The following is a 23,235-nucleotide window of genomic DNA, read 5'->3' as shown; positions in this document are numbered from 1 at the left end:
GTGAATACAGTAAATAGAATATATATATATTCATATATTAAGATCTGCCATTTACAAAATCATAATGCATTATATATCACAGAGAAAGGCTATCCACAACCTTGGCTTACAGCTATTCACAACTCCCATGTTTCACAACACTTTGCCCAAGCAAAAACAAGATCTTTTGTTTGGTCAATTTATTGTTAATGGGTGGGTTCTTTGGTTGTGCCGTGGTTACTTTCACAGGCTCTGAATGGTGGCCTGGACCAACTCCTCAGTCAGGTGCTGTCGTTACAGAAGAGATTATAGGGTGCCAAAGTTTGTAGTCTTAAATTCAGAACATTTGTTAGCATTCTTTCACTCCCAGTTCCCTTGTCTCAAAGTCTATGGGGTTTATTTTATGCCTGAAATAATGTCTGTGGTTAACACAGGCTTATATTTTCAAGTCTTGTTCTACCACACGCAACCATGGTTGTAGTTTGTTAGTAGCCTAACTAGCCTAACTTGCATTTTCAACAGAGCTTATTTTCGACAATAATGACAAATCCATTGTCAAAATCCCATAGCCTTTTTGCAGAGGGAACCATGAAGATACTAACGTCCTCGCGGCGCGCCTGCAAAAATATGTCATCCCTGGACCACTGTATTCTGTTTAGGCCTAGTTCTAGTTGGTTTATTTTGATTTAAGCTTGTGATACACTGAGCAACCTTAAGGGCAATGGTTACAATAACATGGCACATACTGTAGTGATCCACAGAGCAACTGAATTCATAAAACCACTCCTAGCAATGGAGAATCCCTGCGTAATCCCAATGCCCAGTGTGAACGTGTTGAGGTCAGGCCTTGTCTAATGTTATTCATCAGAGTTGTCCCTCATAACCCTAAAGCCTAGTTTATATTGGTCACACAACAGGCTCACTCAACAAAACTCTTCTATTTTTGGCAAGCGGCACCATCATGCGACAGAGAATTAGGCAGTAAAATCCTCAGTGTTAATGTATCCATGTAAGGTATCCTTTGAGAGTGTAGTTAAATGTAACCAAACAACCCTTATGGGGAAATGTGGTGACATGTGTACACTTTCAGAGTTAAATTATCATGATCTTACTGTGTGAGCAGCTTTTAAAGCAGTTGAAAAGGGTTACTACAGGAGACCATACAACAGGAGCGAGATGTTTTAAGGGTTGTTTAAAGGACTACAGTCCCTTTTGGAAAAATACTGTACATGTGTTTTTGGGTAGAGCCGCCTATCTAGTGTGTTGCCTCAAACGTTGCTCAGTGTAGTCCACAATGTCATTGTGTCGAGACAGACAGTTATAGTCAATCTGTAGTCATCCCAGACTGAGAGAAAGCCGCAGAGCAGTATCCATATTGTATACTATATAATGTATGTTCATGATCTTAAAATAGCAGAAGGAGGCTTGTGGTATGAACAATACTTTTGGGAAACCCAGCCCAAGCTGTTCACCTGAGACACGCTTATGCTGTGTAATTCTAACCACCCAAGTAACAAAGGTAGACACAGAGATGAATTACCGGCACTAGACGTACACAGAGAAAACTAAGGGTTCACATTACATTACTTGACTGTGTATCAACGGATGAATTGAAACCCAAAGGATCTGCTTCACTGCTGCGAGGTCAAATTCCTCAGAGGGTTTTAGGACAAGCTGATGTCTGTTTGTATCCCTTTCACTCTCATCCCACCCTGGCTCTTCTAAGCCTCGTCGCCGCTAAGACCTGGTGCGGACTCTGGCCAGCTGCCTCCATAAAACACCACGCAAGCAGCACAGAAGTGGATTAGGGTCTTCACTCTCCCTGCCCCATCCCACCCAGGGTCAGGCCGCTGGCAGACAGCAGCATCAACCCCCACGGCTGTGAGCCCTCGTGCCAAGCCCCAGCGCCAGGGCTCATCACTGACCCAGCTGGCATGGCCCAGATCAGCTGGATTTGATATAACCATCTCAGGACATCTCATTCAAGCTGGGGACAGAATGAGCTCTTTAACCGGGCCCAGTAAACCCTGTCAAACCAGGAAACTGGCCTCTCACCGACTAAATTTCCATTCGGAGGCATTTCTCTTCTGCAACTAAAATGTCAAGTTAGCAGTTAGTATTGCCCTGTTATAAAAGACCAGCATTGACTGTATTGCTTCGGGTGTTGAATTAGATAATTAAATCATGATTGCTGCAGTAAAATGCAGATACGAGGCTTCTCGTCATTCTCTTCTGCCATTGCCGGACAGTCATCTAGCTCTGCTAGTTTCATACGTCACTGATCGAGTGTCAGCCTGTCTGTTTTCCTGTTGTTCTGTACAGCTACCTGTCGGACTGGGATGTCTAGAACTCTGTGTGTGTGTGTGTGTGTGTGTGTGTGTGTGTGTGTGTGTGTGTGTGTGTGTGTGTGTGTGTGTGTGTGTGTGTGTGTGTGTGTGTGTGTGTGTGTGCATGTGTTTGTGTGCCGTGTGTGCGGTTATCAGTAGCGGAAGGAGGGAAGAACAGGGGGAGGTTACAGAGGTTAATGGTAAATCAACCAAACCAAAGTCACACACTCAGCCACCATGCCCGCTCCTTCCCTTCCCTCCCTCCCTCCCTCCCTCCCCCTCCCTTCCCCTGACTGTTTATCTATCCATCCAGCCAGCCAATCTGTCCAATGTCCTTCATGCTGTGGTCGCTCGTCCCTCAGTCCCAGCCATTGTCCTTGATCATGTGGGCCAGTTCGATGATGAACTTGCCCTCTTTATACTTCTGACTGCTCTCGAAGGCATGCTCCTGGACGGAGAGGCAGAGAGGTTAGAAGTTAGAAGGGGATATTTATTCGTTAATTTTGACGTAGTCATTTGACAGTATCGCTTACAGCGCCTGGCATCGCGACATGTTGTTATTTTTTTGCTATGTCTGAAATAGCCCAGAATGACATGCCCAAAATGGAGCTGCCTGGTTAAAAATGATTACTGTACATCTGTCTGTGGGGTTTTATACATATTTAACCAATGAGGATGTGAGGTCTATGTCCTGTAACTGAAAGGTGGATCTGATACCCACAACAACTAAGCAGTGTATTACACACATTGATTACTACCTACAGAACCCAACCCTCAAGCAAATCTGAATAAATAGGTGAGCTTTATGCCTTAAACCTGAATGTACTGTATCCAGTAAAATATTCCATATAACATCTCATATTTTAGGATGAAGCTTCTCTATCTGGTGCTGCATTGAGCTTCTTTCAGATACTGAGGCATGTTATCAGATATGTCGGTTGAGGAGTGCAGTAGGTCAGGCTTCTCCGCAGAACCTTGACGACAGAAAAACAAGCTTGCCTGAAACTGATATTAACGGCTGCACTCCACTCAGTCATATTTGGTGTCTCTGTGGTTGCGTACATGTATACGCGCATGTCTACATGTCCGCGTACGATCTTGTGTGGTACTTCTGTTTTGTTTGACTGTTTAGCAGACCTCATTAGAGAGGAGTTATTTTTAAGGAGAACGATTTGGGTGAGGATGCCTTATGATTACTCATACTAATCATACTTTGGTTTGGGGTGGAGGTTAAGGTTAAGGTAAGGTGCTGGGGAATGAATGCAAGTCAACTGAATGTTTGCATAGTATGTCAGCACGAAGGAGGGTGTGCAGTACGCATGTGTGTTTGGCATACAGAGCCACAAGAAGACCCTATTATACTCTCACCTCCATGTTTATGGGGTCTGGCAGTGACAGCTGCACATACTCTGCACTGATATATGGGACAGCAACCATTTGAGGACCCTGTGCAGATCACATCAACTGGTGGCCTAAAATACCACCTCTACTAAGTACATGCAGCACGCACGTGGCGGGTGGCGTTCAATATCACAACGTTACACATCATACCAGGAAAAGGCTATAGTTGGGTCAGCTCCGACTAATAATGGTTAAACTAGGTCATCACGGAAAATATGCCACGTAAAATAAGTGTGTAATAGTAATAGGTGTGTGTATGTAAATAGTTATGTATTTTCAATGCAACCTCAACTTGTAAAAAGATTTCAGGTGTGGGTCATCTGTCTGTCTGTCACAAATCTTGCAAAGTGCTCTTCCGAATGACTGCGGGGGGGCATTTCTGAGGACCCAAGGAAGTGTTTACTGTTTAACGTTAAGTCGATCACTTGATCGGATGATTCTCCAGGACGGGCATTCCAAACAGCATGGCCACGCTCGAACAGGCACTGCACTAGTACATTTAAAATGAAGTTACCCAAGTGCACATTACAGCTGTAGTACTACATCCACATTACCGTAGGTTCAAATAGGTTCAAACTGAATTACGTTCTAAAAGAAAAGTAGGGTGTGCTATAATAAGAGCCCCCTGCCCTCCCAACTAAAAGCGGATGCAGTTTCTGCACTGTGCAATGCACTGTGCAATGCATTATCAAGTACTCCTGATTCTGGCCAAGCATACTTACGTATTTCCAGCCAAGGGTAGTCTTGCAGTTCTCACAATAGATATCTGCCACAGCATGCAGGCCTGTGAGCAGAACCCTCTCTTCTGCAGGACCGCACCCGACATTCACACTGGGAGAGAGAGAGAGAGAGAGAAAGAGAGAGAGAGAGAGAGGGGGGGGCGGGGCATGCAGTGAGTGGAGGAGAGAGAGGTAAATTAAAGAAAGAGCAATGCAAGTGGTCCAGCATCAACTTGTTCAGGTCCATGTATGGCTTTGTCAGAATGACTGACTGCCTCATATATCCATTTGCATGGTGCAAACTACAGGCCTAATAGTAGGGCACAGGGCCATGCGGCATAGATTCCAACAGCCTCATTTTCACATTTTGATTTGCCTGAATGATAGCGCTCCGGGGCATGCTTTGACTGCGCCTTTACAGAGGCATAAATACCAATTCTGTTGCAGTGGCCATCAAGCAATATGTGATATTTACTGTAACAACCTGCATGGTAAATAATAATTTTGAATTCAACTCCCATACTGCATGTATTTGAGCATTTTCCTGACTAAAGCTTTAGACGTTCATCATGCACACGACTTTCACAAAATGGTTAATAGAGGGTATGCGCATGCATAAAGTGAATGGGAAATCGAGTGGCAAAGTGAGTGGCAAAGTGAGTTTAACATTGTTTAATATCGTTTAATGCAATCAGATAGGCTTTTTTTGTTTGGATGTATGGACTGTCAAGGCCAGAAAGTCGTTTTTTGCCACTCAGTATGCGTTCCCGAATAACTTCTGGGTATGATGATGATGTCACGCGCATACCCTCTATTGGAAATCTAACACAAGCATTCCAGACAGATACTCACACTGAGTTGAACAGGTAAGCTCTCCCTTGGCTCCCCTGGAATGACTGGAGATTGGGAATGTGCAGAGGAGATGGGAGGGGAGGAGAGGAGAGGAGAGGAGAGGAGAGGAGAGGAGAGGAGAGGAGGGGAGGGGAGGGGAGGAGAGGAGAGGAGAGGAGAGGAGAGGAGAGGAGAGGAGAGGAGAGGAGAGGAGAGGAGAGGAGAGGAGAGAGAAAACAAAGTGTAATGATAATCAGAAACAGAGCACATACTGTACAGTAAAATTGACATATATAATAGAATTACACACATAATTACATTAAACCATAATGCTTCCAGCAATAGACCACGTTTGTTAGCTTCAACAGACAATCACATGTTGATTTGAAACCCACAATTAATCTAATGAATCTACTTTACAACTGGTTACAGGGATAATAGCATCACTGATGCTAAATGTAGTTTTAACTGGCCTATTGTGCATACAGCTTTATTTGCCATAGAAATGAAGACTGCAAGAAATTGAAGACACTTTATTAGAAATCACGATTTTCATTTGTCGAGGTTGTTGAGTCTGCATTTTGTCTGTTTCCTTTCAATGTCTTATGTCAGAGGGCTGTGTGTATATTTGAAGAAATATTTAATGATTGCATATGGAATGATATGATAGTCTGCCTATCATCCAGTTCACTAACCGGCTTATCTCTCTCAATCCATTCTCAGGCAACGTGGACCCCAGGAAGATTAGCAACCGCGGCAGCGGAAGCTAATGTGGATCCAAATAAAGAATAAAGAATAAAGGCAATGGTTTAATATTTTGTATGCTTTACTGGGTGATCATGGTACTTGTAGTCTGTGTATAGTTGCAGTGTCCACATGATGCTGGGTAACTACTTAAGGGTCTTGGTAGCAAATTGTCTGCACCTGAGGAAGGCCACATGTGGGCCATAACGATGTGAACATGAACTAAACTGTTTTGGAGCAGCAGCTGTTGTGTGGACTCATCTTATTGTTCATGGTTACAAAGGTGCACTCTTTATTCTTTTTTTTTATTCTTCTTTTTTTATCGCTCTCACTCTCTATTTGAATCTTTAATGGTTCACTTTTAAATGCCTTTATTCCCTTTCTAAGTAAGACAAAGTATGTAGAATGACACCAAAAAGCCCAACCCCAAAATGGATTCAATAACAAAGCCATCAATACAGCACAAAACCTCTGTCTGCTTCAATTTCCAGGTTGTGTAACAATTAGTTTCCAGGATAAAAATATCATTCCGTTTCCAGGGGCAACCAGAGGCTGCTGGTAAGATGAGTGGAGTCATGGGAGCATGAGGGCTGGTTACCTTGGAGATGAGCTCGTCGTGGTTGGCCAGGTGAGCTCGGCAGTGAATGCAGCTGTAGGTTCGATGGCAGCTGGGCAGGTAGGCCTGAAAGTAGGGGTGGACAATATGGTGATAAATATCGTTGAGACGATACAATGTCTCCACGATATGCCTTTTCAGAGATATCGAATATATCGTGATACAATGAGGGAGCCTCATAAAAACATCCTGTTGAATTGTTAATACAGAAATTCATTGCAGAATCCATTTAAAGTTGCATTTTGGTCTAAATCAGTGGTTCTCAAACTTTAAAATGTCAATGTCTCCCCTTAACTCTGACAGTATACAAATGAAACCAAATGGACCCGTAAGGGTCCATTTGGTTTCATTTGTATACTGTCAGAGTTACATACTTGTACGGGTAAAATTTAGACCTCCCAAAGGGAACCCAGAGAGTCCCTGGACCCCACTTTGAGGGAACTGGTCTAAATGGTCTGTTACCCCTTTTTCTCTTGTCACCTTGTAGGTGGTTGTACTGTTAATTAACTTGAAAAATAACCATAAAACCAACACGAAAAATAATCGTGATAAGATCGTGTATCATGATACAGCTTGGAAAAATATCGTGATATTGTATTTTTCCATATCAACCGCCCCTACCTGAAAGGTCTTGGAGCGAGTCATCCTGACCATGGGCGGAGTTGGCGGGCGGTGCAAGAAGGGGCTGCCGGCCCAGGTCGGCTCGCAGGGGAAGCACCGCAACACACAGGTGAGGGCCGTGGTGGGCGGTGGGGAGGGAGGCACACACCTGAGGAAGACCACACACAAGGGAGGGATTGTGGAAGAGGATAATGGTTACATTCTTCAAGGGACATTACCGCGATATTCAACATTATCTCTCTACAGTATATGTCCTCTTGTAGGGCCAATTGTTCCATTAGTGGTGATAAAACTGAGCAGTCTTCAGTGCGTATCTGAAATGCAACCAAAGTTGTGGTGAAAAGTTGACTGCGAGTGATAACAAGAAATCTTGTGAAGATAAAATGTCGTCAACCAATCATCAAGGACGATGATGATACACGAAAGAAGAGGAAGAAGTCACTGCAGTAAATCTGTAAATGTGAACACCTTAGTTCATGGCTTTTCGCTGCTTCCCTTGGTGGTCGTGACATTGTCCTTGTTGCCTGTGTTTACAGCAAAGGTTGACATAATGACAGTCATAGACTGTAAAGCTCAACAGTGACAATTTTCGGTCCCATCCTATTTTACAGTACACTTTAAGACATAATAAGACAGAATAAAGCCATAATAAGAAATAATGTGTTACTTTTATAAGCACCAGATTCAAAGAGATGCAGTATAGGATACTCCACAGACAGCACAGAACACCCCAATTCCTTAACAAAATTGATCACAGCAGGTCTCCTCTGTGCATTAAATGCAAAACTGGGGTGGGTACCTATATACATTGTTTCTGGGAGTGTCCCAAAATTTCAAGGTTTTGGTCTTGTGTTGCAAGAGAACTGAGTTCAATTATGAAGTTTAAAATATGTAAAGATCCTGGGCAATTTTTATTGGGGCTGCCATCAAATTCTGGGGTTTTAGACCCTAGAAGAGCTAAGTTACTTAACAAGCTGCTTTGTTTGGCTAGAAAATGCATTCTATTCAACTGGATACAGGAGAAACCTCCATCAGTGACTCAATGGTACAGAGAAATATACAGAGTGCTATCAATGGAAAGACTCAGTGCCAAACTAAAAGAGAAGGAAGATGATTTTCTAAATATTTGGCAGCCGCTAATAAACAATTTGCCCAAAGATCTAGCTACACTGATTTATAATGGAAGTGATGACCTGGTTTGGAAAGCCCCAGCTGTACTCCTTCAATTTACCTTTTAATTTGCCCCTTGTGTGGAGATGATACCACTCTGAATAATTGACTGTGTATGGATAAGTATGGATAACTGTATGAATATTGTATTGTGCTATTCGCCCACCCGTATTTTTGTTTGTTTGTATTTTTCTTTTTGTTCTTGTTTCCGTTGATGTCTTTAATTTGTTTTATTGCAGTTTGTATATTATGTATATTAATACTTTTCTGTCACTCATTTTCTTGTGTAAACTCAATAAAAAATTTGATTATAAAAAAAAAAGAAATAATGTGTTGTTAATTAGAGCTAATATATTTTATTAGACAGAAACAAAGACAGAATAGTAGAAAGAGCGAATACACTCTCTGGCACCGTCATCTGCCGCGGAACTGCAGCGGCAGACACTGCCACACGACCGCTAGTTCGACCAGCAGTCGCACTGCATCGCCGGCGATAGGAACAGCAGTCCCGCCAGTAGGACCGGTGGCCGCCGCACGGACCGGCAGGTCCCGTAGCGGTAAACTGCCCGTCTGTGCGGTGGTGGCTACTGCGGCAGTTACCAGCGATGCCGGTGCCAGATAATGTATTCGCTCTTTCTGCTATTCTGTCTTTGTTTGTATCTAATAAAATAATATTAGTTCTAATTACCAACACATTATTTCTTATTATGGCTTTATTCTGTCTTATTATGTCTTATTATGTCTTAAAGTGTACTGTAAAATAGGATGGGACCGAATTTTCCACAGATTTACGCCATAGATGTTTGGAACCAAGCCAATCAACTAAGAGATGAATTGTGAGTCATGACCATAAAACATTTTGAGACATATAAGACAATATATTGGTCTGTTCGGTGGTTTGGGCCAACCAACCACATATCCGAACAACACGTGCCGGGCACCACACTTAGTGCGAAGTGTGCGCAGATCAGTCAGTCGGTCCCATACATGCACATGACCATACCATATATGTGCATAGCGGTCGGATCTGTGGCTCTGGACAACCGGATCAGGCATATCGGGTTTGTTTATGGTTATTGCTGAGTCATAGTGACATGCCTGTATGGGCGTTTCGGGTTTATGGTCATGTCGGAGTCATAGTGACATGCCTATATATGGGCATATCGTGTTTTTTTTACATAATCACCGACAATTCATCTCCATCAATAACTGCAAGTCCTCGGTGTCCCCCAGGGCTCAGTTCTTGGACCCCTCCTCTACTGTACATCGATCCTGCCACTTGGTCAGATCCTCCGTCACCATGGACTCCAGTTCTACTTCTACACCGATGACCATCACAACAACCACCCACTCCACCCTGCCTCACAGATGTAAATACATCAACTGCAATAAATAGGAAATAATCCTCAGCAACAAAGCTTACATTTTAATTGGGTGTAAGGGACCTAGATATTGGATAGGGGGCACTGGCCCAAAAAAGGTTGAGAAACACTGCTTTAGTACTCATCAAAAATCACCTGAAATGCACATTTCAGGACACCACAAAAGCGTGTGGTGTCCCTTTAAAATATGGGTTTGGGATTCTAATTCAAGTCACAGGCCATCTGCTTTCTGCTGGACAGATATATACTCTATATAAATATTTGTTCTTGTTATGACACAATTATAGCCTTTGTCACACAGACAAAATTAGCCATACTGGACCGGGGGAGATGCTAAGGCTAACAACAAAGCAGCACACAATGCTATGCTCTTGTAGAGATATTTTTGTGCTCCTAGCCCTCTCACCAATAAGTCCATATCATGACCACCTCACATTCTGTGGTAAAGTCTATGAAGTTTGGGAGATAACCTGCTTAGCCAAGCACAACTGTGAGGATCTTGCCAGGCTCTGTCCATGATATCCAAATAAACCCAGGCCTTAAAATACTTGTGATGGGGTGCCCCGGTAACTGAGTAGATTAGCACGCTGCTCTGGAACTCAGTCCTGCAGGCTTGGAGCCAGCAGGAGAGTGTAAGTATGTTTTGACTAACTTTACATGAGAGCCAAAATACTTCTGGGCCTCATCCAGTCAAGTCCACTTCAAATCCCTATGGGTTTATTGCTTAATGCAATTTCAGTCATGGTTCCAGTTTTGGTACTGGATAATGTAATTAATCAAGACATTTAATTAAATGTTCATTGTGCGCACATTGTGCCCACACACACGCACGCACGCACGCACGCACGCACGCACACACACACACACACACACACACACACACACACACACACACACACACACACGTGTAAAGTGACTTAGTAGGTACTTAAAGTACTGTACTTACGTACAATTCTGAGGCATTTGTACTTGACTGTTTCAAATTTTCAGTACTTTTACTTATTATTATTATTATTCCACTACAGACAATTATTGTACTTTCACTCCACTACAATTATTTGAAAACTTTAGTTATTAGTTAGTGTGGTTGCCCCCCAGACTATAGTACTTCTCCGACTTTATTCCATCCATCCATCCATCCATCTTCCAGGGCCTCCTAGATAAACATTTTTTTTGTCACGCTACTCCTCCCACAGAATTAATTTTCTCCATTGACTTTAATCACATTTTGAACTTTTCCAAAATATGGACATGACTGACATCATAGGTGTATGACATCATAGACCACATGGAACTGACACAATATGTCCATATATGGGCATTCCAAGATATGGGCTTCCTTAATATTGATGACATCAGGTAAATGGTAAATGGTGCATTTATATAGCGCTTTTATCCAAAGCACTTTACATAGATTGTGCATTACATTCACCCATTCACGCACACATTCATACACTGGTGGCGGAGGAAACCATTCAAGGCACCAACCTACTCACCGGGAGCAACTAGGGGTTCAGAGTCTTGCTCAAGGACTCGGGGAGCCCGGATTCGGACTGGGAACCCTTTGTGCTCTAATAACGGTTTCTCTACCCCTGAGCTATGCCGCCCCTAGGGGATCAGGGATTTCCATATATGGGAATAAAAGGGACAAGGACAGAATGATTAGCACCGCTCAAATAGGGGCTCTGCGTGTTGGGGCTGACAGATACAGAGATATTTGCAAGTGTGACTTGTGTCACGCGGCAACCACATTTGCAATTTCCAATTGCATCTTTCTAGTTACATTGTAGATTTTGATTTATCATTACAACACATACATTAAGCACGTCAGCCCTACAGTATACATATTTTGGCCATTTGATAGCTGATCTACAAGCTTGTACTGTAGATTGCTATTTTCAAAAGATTTTTATACGTACATTTGAAAACTTGCAACGGGACATTCTGCATAATAAGTACATTTTGAGGCCAATACTTTTGTACTTTAGGTCAAATTTAGATTCCAGACTTTTATTTGTAACAGAGTATTGCAATATTTCAGTACTAAGTAATATTTTAGTACTTTTTCCATCACTGCAGGCGCGCGCACGCACGCACGCACGCACGCACGCACGCACGCACGCACGCACGCACGCACGCACGCACGCACACACACACACACACACACACACACACACACACACACACACACACACACACACACACCTTTTGAGTCAGCTTAACTAAATGCAGTTGATTCACCTTTTCATTTAAAAAAATCTGGCTTGCCATCCTTTTTTAGAATTAGATCATTTATACATAGATCTAGTTAGTATAAAATACAGGAACAGGAAAATGACAGTCTCAAAGAGGTTGTCGCCAACATTGGAGGCTGTTGGCCTTATACAGTACGTTGTTCACCTTTAATAACCTCACTACATAGTTTCTAAGCACCTGATACACTGTGTGACACTGTTTCCCAAAACAGTGGGTCAGACACATTTTTATGGGTCCCTGAATTTTTGGTTTCCTACATTTTGTTTTTAATTATTATTATTTCAAAACATAAAAAAGCTAACATTTTCATGAATGAAAAATTATTTAAATAATCTTTTCAGTAATTTCATTAACTAGAAGCTCGGCCGCCAACGTCTAGTCAGGAACGATGTAAATAGGGAATGAATGCCCCGCCCTTTAATGCAAACCCCATTATACCTGTTATAGGACCCGTTTTGACCATCTGTTTGCCTGTGTCCATTTATTCCCATATATGGAGATATCTGTCTGTCTGCGTCCATTATATGCCCATATATGGAGATCTCTGTATCTCCCTGACGGGCGGCCGAGCGTCTAGTCGAGGACCGACCTACTCGGGAACGATGTAAATAGGGAATGAATGTCCCACCCTTTAATGCAAACTCCATTATACCTGTTGTCATAGGACCTGTTTTGACCATCTGTTTGGCTGTGTCCATTTATGCCCATATATGGAGATATCTGTCTGTCTGCGTCCATTTTATGCCCATATATGGAGATCTCTGTATCTCCCTGACGGGCGGCTGAGCGTCTAGTCGAGGACCAGCCTACTCGGGAACGATGTAAATAGGGAATGAATTCGGGCAGCCAAGCGTCTAGTCGGCGACCTGGCCAACTCGGAACGATGTAAATAGGGAATGAATGCCCCGCCCTTTAATGCAAATCCTATTATACCTATTGTCATAGGACCCGTATTGACCATCTGTTTCCCTCTGTTCATTTACAGTATGCCCATATATGGAGATATCTGTCTGTCTGCGTCCATTTTATGCCCATATATGGAGATCTCTGTATCTCCCTGACGGGCGGCCGAGCGTCTAGTCGAGGACTGGCCTACTCGGGAACGATGTAAATATGGAATTAATGCCCAACCCTTTAATGCAAACTCCATTATACCTGTTGTCATAGGACCTGTTTTGACCATCTGTTTGGCTGTGTCCATTTATGCCCATATATGGAGATATCTGTCTGTCTGCGTCCATTTTATGCCCATATATGGAGATCTCTGTATCTCCCTGACGGGTGGCTGAGCGTCTAGTCGAGGACCAGCCTACTCGGGAACGATGTAAATAGGGAATGAATTTGGGCAGCCAAGCGTCTAGTCGGCGACCTGGCCAACTCGGAACGATGTAAATAGGGAATGAATGCCCCGCCCTGCAAATGCCATTATACCTATTGTCATAGGACCCGTATTGACCATCTGTTTGCCTGTGTCCATTTACAGTATGCCCATATATGGAGATATCTGTCTGTCTGCGTCCATTTTATGCCCATATATGGAGATCTCTGTATCTCCCTGACGGGCGGCCGAGCGTCTAGTCGAGGACTGGCCTACTCGGGAACGATGTAAATATGGAATTAATGCCCCACCCTTTAATGCAAACTCCATTACTCCATTTTATTTTATGCCCATATATATCTGCCTGAAGGGCGGCTGAGCGTCTAGTCGAGGACCGTTTCTTTGTTGACTCATGTGGCGTACGTGATGTCAGAGCCTTTTATGAAGTGATGTCACAATGAGTCAGCGCTTGCGCCGGTTCCTCCGGAACAGCCTGATGTCAACAATCATCTCCGCATACAGAGATTCCGAACGTTTCGCAGCCGTTCCGGAAAACCGCGCATCGGGTCGGGTCGAGGCCGGGCACTGCACTCCGTGCCGCAGCGGGGAATGCGCGTGCTGAATCTGAAGCCGGTGAGACAAACGGTTCTTGAGATGCGCGGATTACATACATACACACACGCACACACACACACGCAGAGACTTCTCGCATTTATTGTAAGATAAATCAAAGAAAAATCGAAGAAATTACATAAATTAGAAAACAAATATTTAACACTTTGTAAGCCACGGGGAGCCCCTTAATGTTAAAACCATAGTATATCGCACATCCCAGCAAGGAGTCTCAGCCGCGCCGTACTTTCCCGGACTTTGTCATTAAAACCGGAATAAATGATTTTGATCCGAAAATCGGCGATCATCTAACCTTCCCTAGTCACCGCTCGTCCATCGGTGGCTCGTGGCTGCTCTGATATGAAACAGAAGTGACTCTCATGGCCTCTCCTTCTTCAGCCTTCCTTCCTCCTACCCACTTGTTGTTTGGACGTTAGCTCTAGCAGAGCTGGAGTGCTAGGTGCTAGGCTATCCAAAGTGGACACATCGACTGTTCAGTCACTCCTGGACTATATGCATGGATCGTTATGCGCGCGGATCGCGCACGCGAAACGCACGGGGAGATCGATGCTCGGCCAAAACCACCATTCTATCCCAACGGAGATCGAGAAAATCACGGTGAGCTAATGACCTGGGGGGAAAAAAAAAGAAAAAACAACAGCGCTGTCCAAGAAGGAGGGGCGGCGGGCTCATGTTTATAAACATAATATTATGTCTCAGATCACAATACAATAATAGAAATTTCATGGCTAATCTACCAACCACCATTCTATTTCGGACGGCAAAGGGTTAAGAAGTAGTGAAAATAGCCAACCTGCTGTTTTCACTAGATTGGGTCCCGGGCAAATGGCTAATTTCTCTTTTGGGTCTCAAGCTATAAAGTTTAGGAACCACTGCTGTTGTGCTGTATACTGTATGTTTGAATCTGGTTCACGGTGGCAGGCTGTCCCAGTTTGCTCACAACTTTCCCAGTCTGTGTGAACTGTGCCATCTGAACTAAATAAATAAATGAAATAAAAAATCTGAATGAGGGTGGAGTGTCCCAGTGGCTACAGGAAAATATATGTAATAGGCTACATTACTGCGCTGTAATAACATTGTTCTTAGTGTTAGACAAAAGCCTGATAAAGGCTGCAGTGCCAATGGGAATGGCTGTAGGATATAAATAAGGCAGTAAGACGTGCTTGTTTTCTCCCCTCTGACTCTCAGCCAACAGTGTCCTCAGTACAGTTGTCACTGAGGATCATATACAGACACACTATGGGTATATATACTGTACACACACGTTTATGCATGTACACCTCCACATACAGTATGCACACACACACACACACACACACACACACACACACACACACACACACACACACACACACACACACACACACACACACACACACACACACACACAGTTGGTCTCTTAGGATTTGAAGTCAATATATAAACAATGGCACATCATATTCCAGTTCATTCCTACAGTGAAAGTCAACCGAATCTACAAGTGTACAATGTCACTTTATCTTCAGTTGTCTTATCCATCAGTAAGGCCAGGCAAGGCAAGCACTTGTTAGCCTGAAATGTGGAACAGAAAGATCTCTATGGAATTTTAGTACCCGTTGTCAGTTATTACTGTCAGTCTGATTTACTGCTTGAGACAAATATGCCCCTAATGGATTTACATTTAGCTGCAGCGATGGGGGTTCTGATTACCTTTGTCTGCTAAGGATGTCTGACAAGTCTGTATTTCTTTATCTATCTACATTCAGATGTTCAGCATCACATTGTGAATTAATACAGTCTCTTTATTGGAGATTAGTCATAACTCATTCAAATCATATTACTATTGGGGGGGGGGGGGTAGCAGTTGAATATATTCAAGTGCAGATTTTCTTCATGTCATCCTAGACTAACTCTGCAGTCAAATGAGGAGTCGTTTCTGAATTGGAAAGATACTAATGATGTCAGTTAGAGTATCATGTCTGAATCATGCTTAGTATCATGACAGTATCATGGTCAATACAATCAGTATCATGTCAGTATCATGGTCAGCATCATGTTAGCATTATTGGGACCGTCAGGTCGCAGTTATTATGAAAAGCTCCGTCCGTCCGTCCGTCCGTCCGTCCGTCCGTCCGTCCGTCCGTCCGTCCGTCCGTCCGTCCGTCCGTCCGTCCGTCGCGTAACGTAACGTAACGTCACACTTTTGCCCTACTCATATCTCCACCACCGTTGCCCCGATCCATGCCAAACTTTGCACATGGCCTTCTTCTAGCGCCACCATGTGGCCGATTCTTGCAAAACACATTTTTGGACACTGCTCCTATACAGATTTTGCCCTAAAATCACGCAAAGCGGTACATAGTATCTCTAAAGTCATGTCATCAACATGGATCTGTCCCATTTTCCCTCCTGATTGGCTACCATCGCCTTCTAAAGGCAATTAGGGAGTCTTACTTGTGTCAGTATCATGGTCAGTGTCAAGTTGCTATCATGTCAGTATCATGTCGTTATCATGTCAGTATCATCATCTATCATGGTCAGTATCATGGACAATATTATGTCGGTATCATGTCAGCATCATGACAGCGTCATCATGGTCATTATCATGGTCATCATTATCATGTCACAGGGTTGTGACAGAGCCTGGCTGTGACAGCCCTGTCACAGGGATGTCAGGCCCTGTCACAGTGGTGTCAGGGCCGGTCACATCATGCCCTTCTCACAGCACTGTGTGACAGGGCTAGTAACATGTTACCATGGTAACATGTTGCCACTCAGAGCTGTGAGAGGGGCCTGACGTCCATATATAGGCCACTTTTAACCGCACAGATTCGGCGACGATTCGGCGGCGGAAGGCGGCGGAAAGCGTCTGTTGCCGAACGGGAGCTCATCGTCAGGTTTTCGGCAGCGGGTCGGGAACCTTATCGACCGAAAACTGGAAAACTGGACTTGCTCAGTTTTGTTCAGTCGCCCCTCGCCGTCGGTAAGATTGAGGGAGTTGTAGAATAGTTTACTACTGCTCCAAAACCAAGCCAAAACAAGCCAGAGACATTTTCCCGTCGCATATTTTTACTAAATACCATATTCTCAATCTCAACTCTCAATTCCTATTCCAATCGGATCCAAAGCAAAGCTAGTAGTAGGCTAGTAATAGTCCATCAAGTGCCCTTGTTGTTGTTTTCTTTTTTTTCCTCCTCTGCACGGAGAACAGAGCTGCCTCCGGCCGGGTTAGGGTTGCCAGATTCTGTGAGTGAAATACGCGACCAGGTCTATGAAAATAAGCCCAAAAGCGCGACCAGTTTCACCTCTGAACTCTATTACATTAGTTATTTTATAAAATAATGTTGAAAGCAAGGCCAAATAAGCAACTACACTTCAGAAACAAGCCCAAACAAAAGCAACCCACATCTAGCAACATTATAGGAAAACAGGATCAACGTTGCTTATAAGGAGCAGACCTGGCACCACTGCCATACAGTAACTACAGTCGGCGTCGTCTGAAAAAAATAAAATAAAAAATAAGTGCTTAGTTTTTTGCAGTTCTTTGCAGTCTGTGTACAGTCAGAAGGAGTCTCCTGTAGGCTGTTTGGTGTGTAGACACCTTATGACTGACCTCTAAGTACTCTTCCAGGGAGGGTTGCTGGTGGCGTCTTGCTGTGGCACCCTTTCCTGCTCCTTTTTTATTCTTGATTTATTTGCACTGACTATGGACACTTATTTTTGGCCCTGTGTTGACATGTCGGTGAGATACTTGTGTTGCACCCACTGACTAACTAGTATTGACTGTGTTATGTACACTTTTGTTTGGCACTGCATTGTTAGGTTATGCTTTGAGTATTGCTATTTGTGTGTGACAGGACTTACGAGCGTTGAATGTTTCTTGGACACTTTATGTATATATTCTTCTTTTTTGTGACAGCGTTTTGACACTTTATGTTTATATTCTTCTTTTTACTGTGCCTTTTTTTTGACTGTACACAACAGTACTTTTTATTTGTCTTACTTCTTCTTTGTAACTTGTAACCTTAAACTGCTGTGCTGCCTCTGGGCAACTGATTTTCCTCCTTGGGATAATAAAGGTATCTATCTATCTATATACAATTATAATTATAATCGTAACAGGCCTTTTTTATCTCTCTGGGAAGTATAGGCTAATAATAACATAATAAACACGTACTAACATTTCAGTTCAAGGTTAAGAAACTCTACTTTAGAGTAACATACGGCAGCTTCACAGAGTCCAGCAAATACCAATAATTATTATGATTTGTTGCATAATCATATCTGCAGAACAATTGTAAATTCAACTTAAGAAATTAGACAACCAAGTCACTGGCGTATGCCAATGATCATGATTATGATTTCTCTCTCTCTCTCTCTCACACACACACACACACACACACACACACACACACACACACACACACACACACACACACACACACACACACACACACACACACACACACACACACACACACACACACACACAGTATCCTGGACTTATATAGTCTTCAAGCATGGTTTCAGCATTTGAACAATAAAATAATTATGTTATTGTTCAAATCCAAGACAATGCTTGTTCTCAGCTGCTCAGTGAGAGGACAAGCTGTTTGTTTGTGGGAACAAGATGCTAACATGTAACAAAATGCTGATGCAGAGACAAAAGAGAAGCCCAAGAGAAGACTACAGAAACAAGTTATGTCGACAGAGGCAGTTTATCAGACATGACACAAGTGTCAGCTCTCTCCCATTCACTATTCTGTCTGCCTATCTCGCTGTCATTATATAGCCATTCTATAGTGTAGTCACAGATGCGATGGGCTGTGAGTGTCTGAGTGAGCTTGTGGCTCGGCTATTTTTGTGCACTACACTGTTCTATGACAGAGCAAATAAGGCATTTCTTAGCCCATTTGTCCAGAAGTCTGTCTCATGTGAAGACAACACCACAATGGATGTAATCCCTTCCATTTGTTTGAACTAGCCTTTACCCGTTCAAAGATATGAGCTCCAAAATGATGTGCAGTGTGTGGGTTATGGGATGTGCACTGTGCATACAGTATATGAGGGATGGAAAGTAACTTTAACTGGTGCTTGCATGAACTGTAACAGGGCCAGAACCCCCCACCCCCCCCCGCCCGCCCGCCCGCCTGCCCGCCTGCACACACACACACTCCCCCCCCCCCCCCCCCCCCCCCTGTGTGTGTGTGTGTGTGTGTGTGTGTGTGTGTGTGGGTTTGTGTGTGATTGTGCATGGCCTGAACAACAGCGCCCCTCCCTTAACATGTGTGGTCACAAAAGGTACTGTAGGCTAAATAGATATAGAGACACCGTAAAAATGCTAATATACAGCATACGATTTGTGAAAGTGACAAACGGGCTTCACAGTTATGTCAGGTGTGTTCATATGCTGATGGTGATGCGATTTCAGATCAATTGCTCCAGCCACCGAGGAGAAACGCTGAGACAGACAGACAGACACTCACTCACTCAGACATTCGCAAAATTATAGTATAGACTAGCCCTTACCCGTTCAAAGATATGAGCTCTGAAATGATGTGCAGTGTGTGGGTTATGGGATGTGCACTGTGCACACAGTATATGAGGGATGGAAAGTAACTTTAACTGGTGCTTGCATGCGAATATGTAGGAGCATCAATGTAAGAAATACCCGTTCCATTTAACGGCTACAGAGATACTGTGTACCGATCTGCATGATTTTTGGACAACATCTGTAACAGGGCCAGAAAGATTAGGTTTAGGTGGTAAGTGGGGAACATAGAACCTGGGGAACATATGTACAGTCCTGTGTGCAAGCATAGACTGTAAACAAAATAGTGTGCAAGCTATGTCCAGTGTGTCCATCCAGCTGTCTGCCTCCTGTTTGACTTGTATGCCTGCTTTGTCTGTTCAACCTTTATGTCTGTCAGTGTGTCTACTACGGGTCATTTAAGAGTACTGGGCTGTCCATTCTGAGTGTCATAATAAAATGCTACGTGTTAGAATCTTCACCAGCCGCAGGCCCTCGTATCCCATGAACAACCTTTATTATGTAAGCTAGGTACGGCCGCTGCTGCTGGGGACGGTGGTGCTGTGCTTGACAATGATGGAGAGCTTGAGAAAGAGTCAGCGAAAGAGACGGAGGGAAGAGAATAGAGAGGTGAGCAAGGGAAGAAAGCTGAAGAGAATGAGAGAGAGAGAACCAAACAAAACACAGAATAACTGATAAGGAGGGAGAAATGTGAAGTAGAGACTAGAGAGAGGTAAAGGGAGAAAAGGAAGAGAGTGATGTTGCTTCCCTCCATCCTTTTGTTGTCATGTCTTGTCTCTGTCCATTGCAGCCCCCTGAAACTCAACAGTACTTGAGGTACTTAATCGCTGCTCTGCTCAGTCAGGGTTTCACCAGCACCATAGAGCAGAATGACATCATTGGCAGGACATAATACTCTCGCTCGACCCCATATCAGATCTAGATGATGCAGAAACCTTGGCAGCATGATTCTCTAGTCCAAAAATGCTCTATGCTCCTCATTTTGTCTCCCTTACCCTGTTTTGCTATGTTTCTTATTGTGCCTAATTGATTTGGTACAGATGATACGTTTAATGGGCGATTAGGATGGCTCAACACAAATAAATCCAATGCATTCGTTCCTCTTGTTGAGAAAGAGGTACATTGTTTACCTCTTTGAACTACACAGCCACTGCCTATGTCTGATTCATTTTTTTTAGGCTTATGTCTGATTCAGCTTTTTTTAGGCACATACAGTATGCTTAATACAGCAACCCAGCTAGAGAATGACAGGGAAGATGGTAGAGACTAGAGAAAATGATGAACCAGATTTAAACTCTCATTGCTCAGTGTACATAGAGTAGTAGCAGTTTCTGTTGAGTCCCAGTACCTTATTTTGCTTGTGTATGTGCTGTGGAGGGGCCCACATGGATCATCTTTCAAGGCCCACAACTCTCTGACCCCAACTGAATCTCTGCATATTGACTCCTCACATGATCAATAACTAACTACATGGACACACTGCAGTGAGAGATACTGGAAAGGTTCGAGAAAATGTGAGATTGTAATAGTGTTCTCCTCAAAAAGGTTGTTATAGGAAGATATTGGAGGAAGTATGTAGTTAAATGTAATAAATCTAAACCATTGGCCTCACCCTCACCGACTTGCATTTTGGATGTTTCATGTTGGGGTCAAACATTTTGTTTACCTACTGTACACCACTGTACTGCTGATACAGCATATAAATAACTCTATTTGTGGGTTGTGTGTGTGTGTGTGTGTGTGTGTGTGTGTGTGTGTGTGTGTGTGTGTGTGTGTGTGTGTGTGTGTGTGTGTGTGTGCGTTGGGGGGGTCTCTGAGTAAAATGTAAGTGCCGGATTTGTGACAGTGTTGGCTAAGACAAATCAGGTCACACAGGCAGTGGTTCGCCTTATCTAGGGCAGAACTACAGCCACCACAGCGAGCACAGATGGCGGGGATGCCTCGGCTATAAGCAATGCTGCCTGGACCCAAACACTGCTGCACGCGCACGCACACGCTCATCCACTTTCTACCTTCAGTGTGTGGCTGTGCGTGTGCCTTTGAAAATAAATGAAAACCATCTGACACACTTCAGAGCATTGGTTCTCAAAGTGGGGTCCGGGGACCCCCAGGGGTCCTTGAGGGAGTTCCAGGGGGTCCCCAGCTAAATTATAGTTGGGAAACAAATGGACCCTTATTGGTAGGCTATGTAACTCAAAAGAGTGTACAAATGGAATGGAGTTAAATGAACATTGATTTTACAATATAAAGTGGGGTCTCAGAGATAGAAATGCCATTAAATGGGTGTCCCTAGCCTAATGCATGTCAAAGTGGGGGTCCTTGAAATTAAGATTAAGATGAGAATTAGAGCCGTAATAATCTTCTCTTATGGGGGTCCCATGGCAAATCTTTTCAAATGGGGGTCCGCGGGGCTAGTAAGTGTCAATTTGGGGGTCCTTGACCTGAAAAAGTTTGAGAACCACTGCTTCAGAGGTCAACATAATGATCAGATATAGTTTGGTTCATGAGCACATGACTGTTGACGTATTGATCGAGCTGTTGTTGACGTGCGCCCACTCACTGCGCCCATAGGGAGCTGATGGCGCATACAGGACAAGCCACGGCTACAGCGTGCGTGCAGCAGCCTAATTATAGCCACACTAGACAGCAGCTCCACTGCAGAGCTCCCCATCCCATGCACAACAATAACAACCCGCCGCCACGCATCATCATTCTAGCACAAGTCACCAGAAATGTCATAACTCGAACAAAACGTAGGCTATTAAATAGGACGAGTTTGATGCATTTAAGAATAGGTTTTGCTGTAATAACTTAAGTATAACAACAAGCAATGGACATTTAAGTGGCAAGCAAAACTGAAGAAAATACAATTTACCTTTGAAGGGAAGAAAAACGTATAGTCGCCACGTAGAAAAGTCGCACCTCCTCGTCTTTCTCGCGGTAACGCCAATACCTAAAGCTCCTTTCGCATTCCTCTCCGTGCCAGATTTCCTCTCAGCCCTGACCTGGCGAGTCGTGCAGACGCAATGTTTTGACGCGCCAGCCCAGCGCGCAGCGGTGCCCAACAGAGTCTTCACTCACAATCACACTGTACCTCTCTGTGTCGACAAAATAGCAGATCTACAAGCTCACAACGCGTGGCGATGCGACGCGTTGTGAGCTTGCCGATCGGCTATTTTTCCGACTATGACGAATAACTGACAGGCGCGCAGTCCAACCAACAAAGCGATATGGCATAGCAACACTCATCCTATTGGTCGTCTGTAAACACGAGTGACCAATAATCTAACTGTTGTCTCTGATTTTATTTTTTATTATTGAAATCACTGGTTCCCAAGCACTGGGTCGCGACCTCTACAGTCTTGGTCGGGACCCATTTGTGGGTCACACACACGTTTTTATGAGTCCCTTAGTGTTTTGTTTCCTACGTTTTGTTTTGAATATTATTTCAAAACATTTTCAAAAAACATTCCCCAAAAAAGATAGTCGTAATAAAATACAAAAATAATAATAGAATAAAATAAAATACAAAAATACAATGATTAGTAATAATTTCATTAATAAATCAAAGAAAAATCTAAGAAATTCCATACATTAGAAAACAAATGTTTGTGAGCTTGTAGATCTGCCGTTTTCACTAATTGGGTCCCGGGCAAACGTCTAACTTCTCTTTTGGGTCTCGAGCTAAAAAGTTTGGGAACGGGAACC

The 23,235-nt window shown here is 43.5% G+C and overlaps 1 protein-coding gene across 1 annotated transcript; it reads right to left on the bottom strand.

Moving 5' to 3' along the window:
- Positions 1-2,606: 2,606 nt before the first annotated feature.
- LOC308289566 (protein yippee-like 2) lies at positions 2,607-22,542 on the bottom strand. The gene is made up of 6 exons (XM_080731295.1): positions 22,403-22,542; positions 7,239-7,386; positions 6,600-6,683; positions 5,279-5,322; positions 4,430-4,538; positions 2,607-2,754 (listed from the first exon to the last, which is right to left on the bottom strand). The coding sequence occupies exons 2-6, from the start codon at positions 7,269-7,271 to the stop codon at positions 2,665-2,667; spliced, it is 360 nt and encodes a 119-aa protein (XP_080587421.1). The 5' UTR covers positions 7,272-7,386; positions 22,403-22,542; the 3' UTR covers positions 2,607-2,664.
- Positions 22,543-23,235: the final 693 nt, after the last annotated feature.

Source organism: Nannobrachium achirus (assembly GCF_963921795.1).
Source record: "Nannobrachium achirus genome assembly, chromosome: 8".
NCBI classification, from domain to species: domain Eukaryota; kingdom Metazoa; phylum Chordata; class Actinopteri; order Myctophiformes; family Myctophidae; genus Nannobrachium; species Nannobrachium achirus.
The sequence above is the reverse complement of the archived record's forward strand: the minus strand, read 5'-3'. Positions and strand labels throughout refer to the sequence as shown.

Excerpts from the sequence above, each read along its gene's own strand:
- LOC308289566 (XM_080731295.1), bottom strand. The coding sequence starts at position 7,271 with ATGGTCAGGATGACTCGCTCCAAGACCTTTCAG. Across the intron at positions 5,323-6,599 it reads ACGACGAGCTCATCTCCAAG|TCATTCCAGGGGAGCCAAGG; the intron begins GTAACCAGCCCT and ends CCCAATCTCCAG. Across the intron at positions 4,539-5,278 it reads GCTTACCTGTTCAACTCAGT|TGTGAATGTCGGGTGCGGTC; the intron begins GTGAGTATCTGT and ends TCTCTCTCCCAG.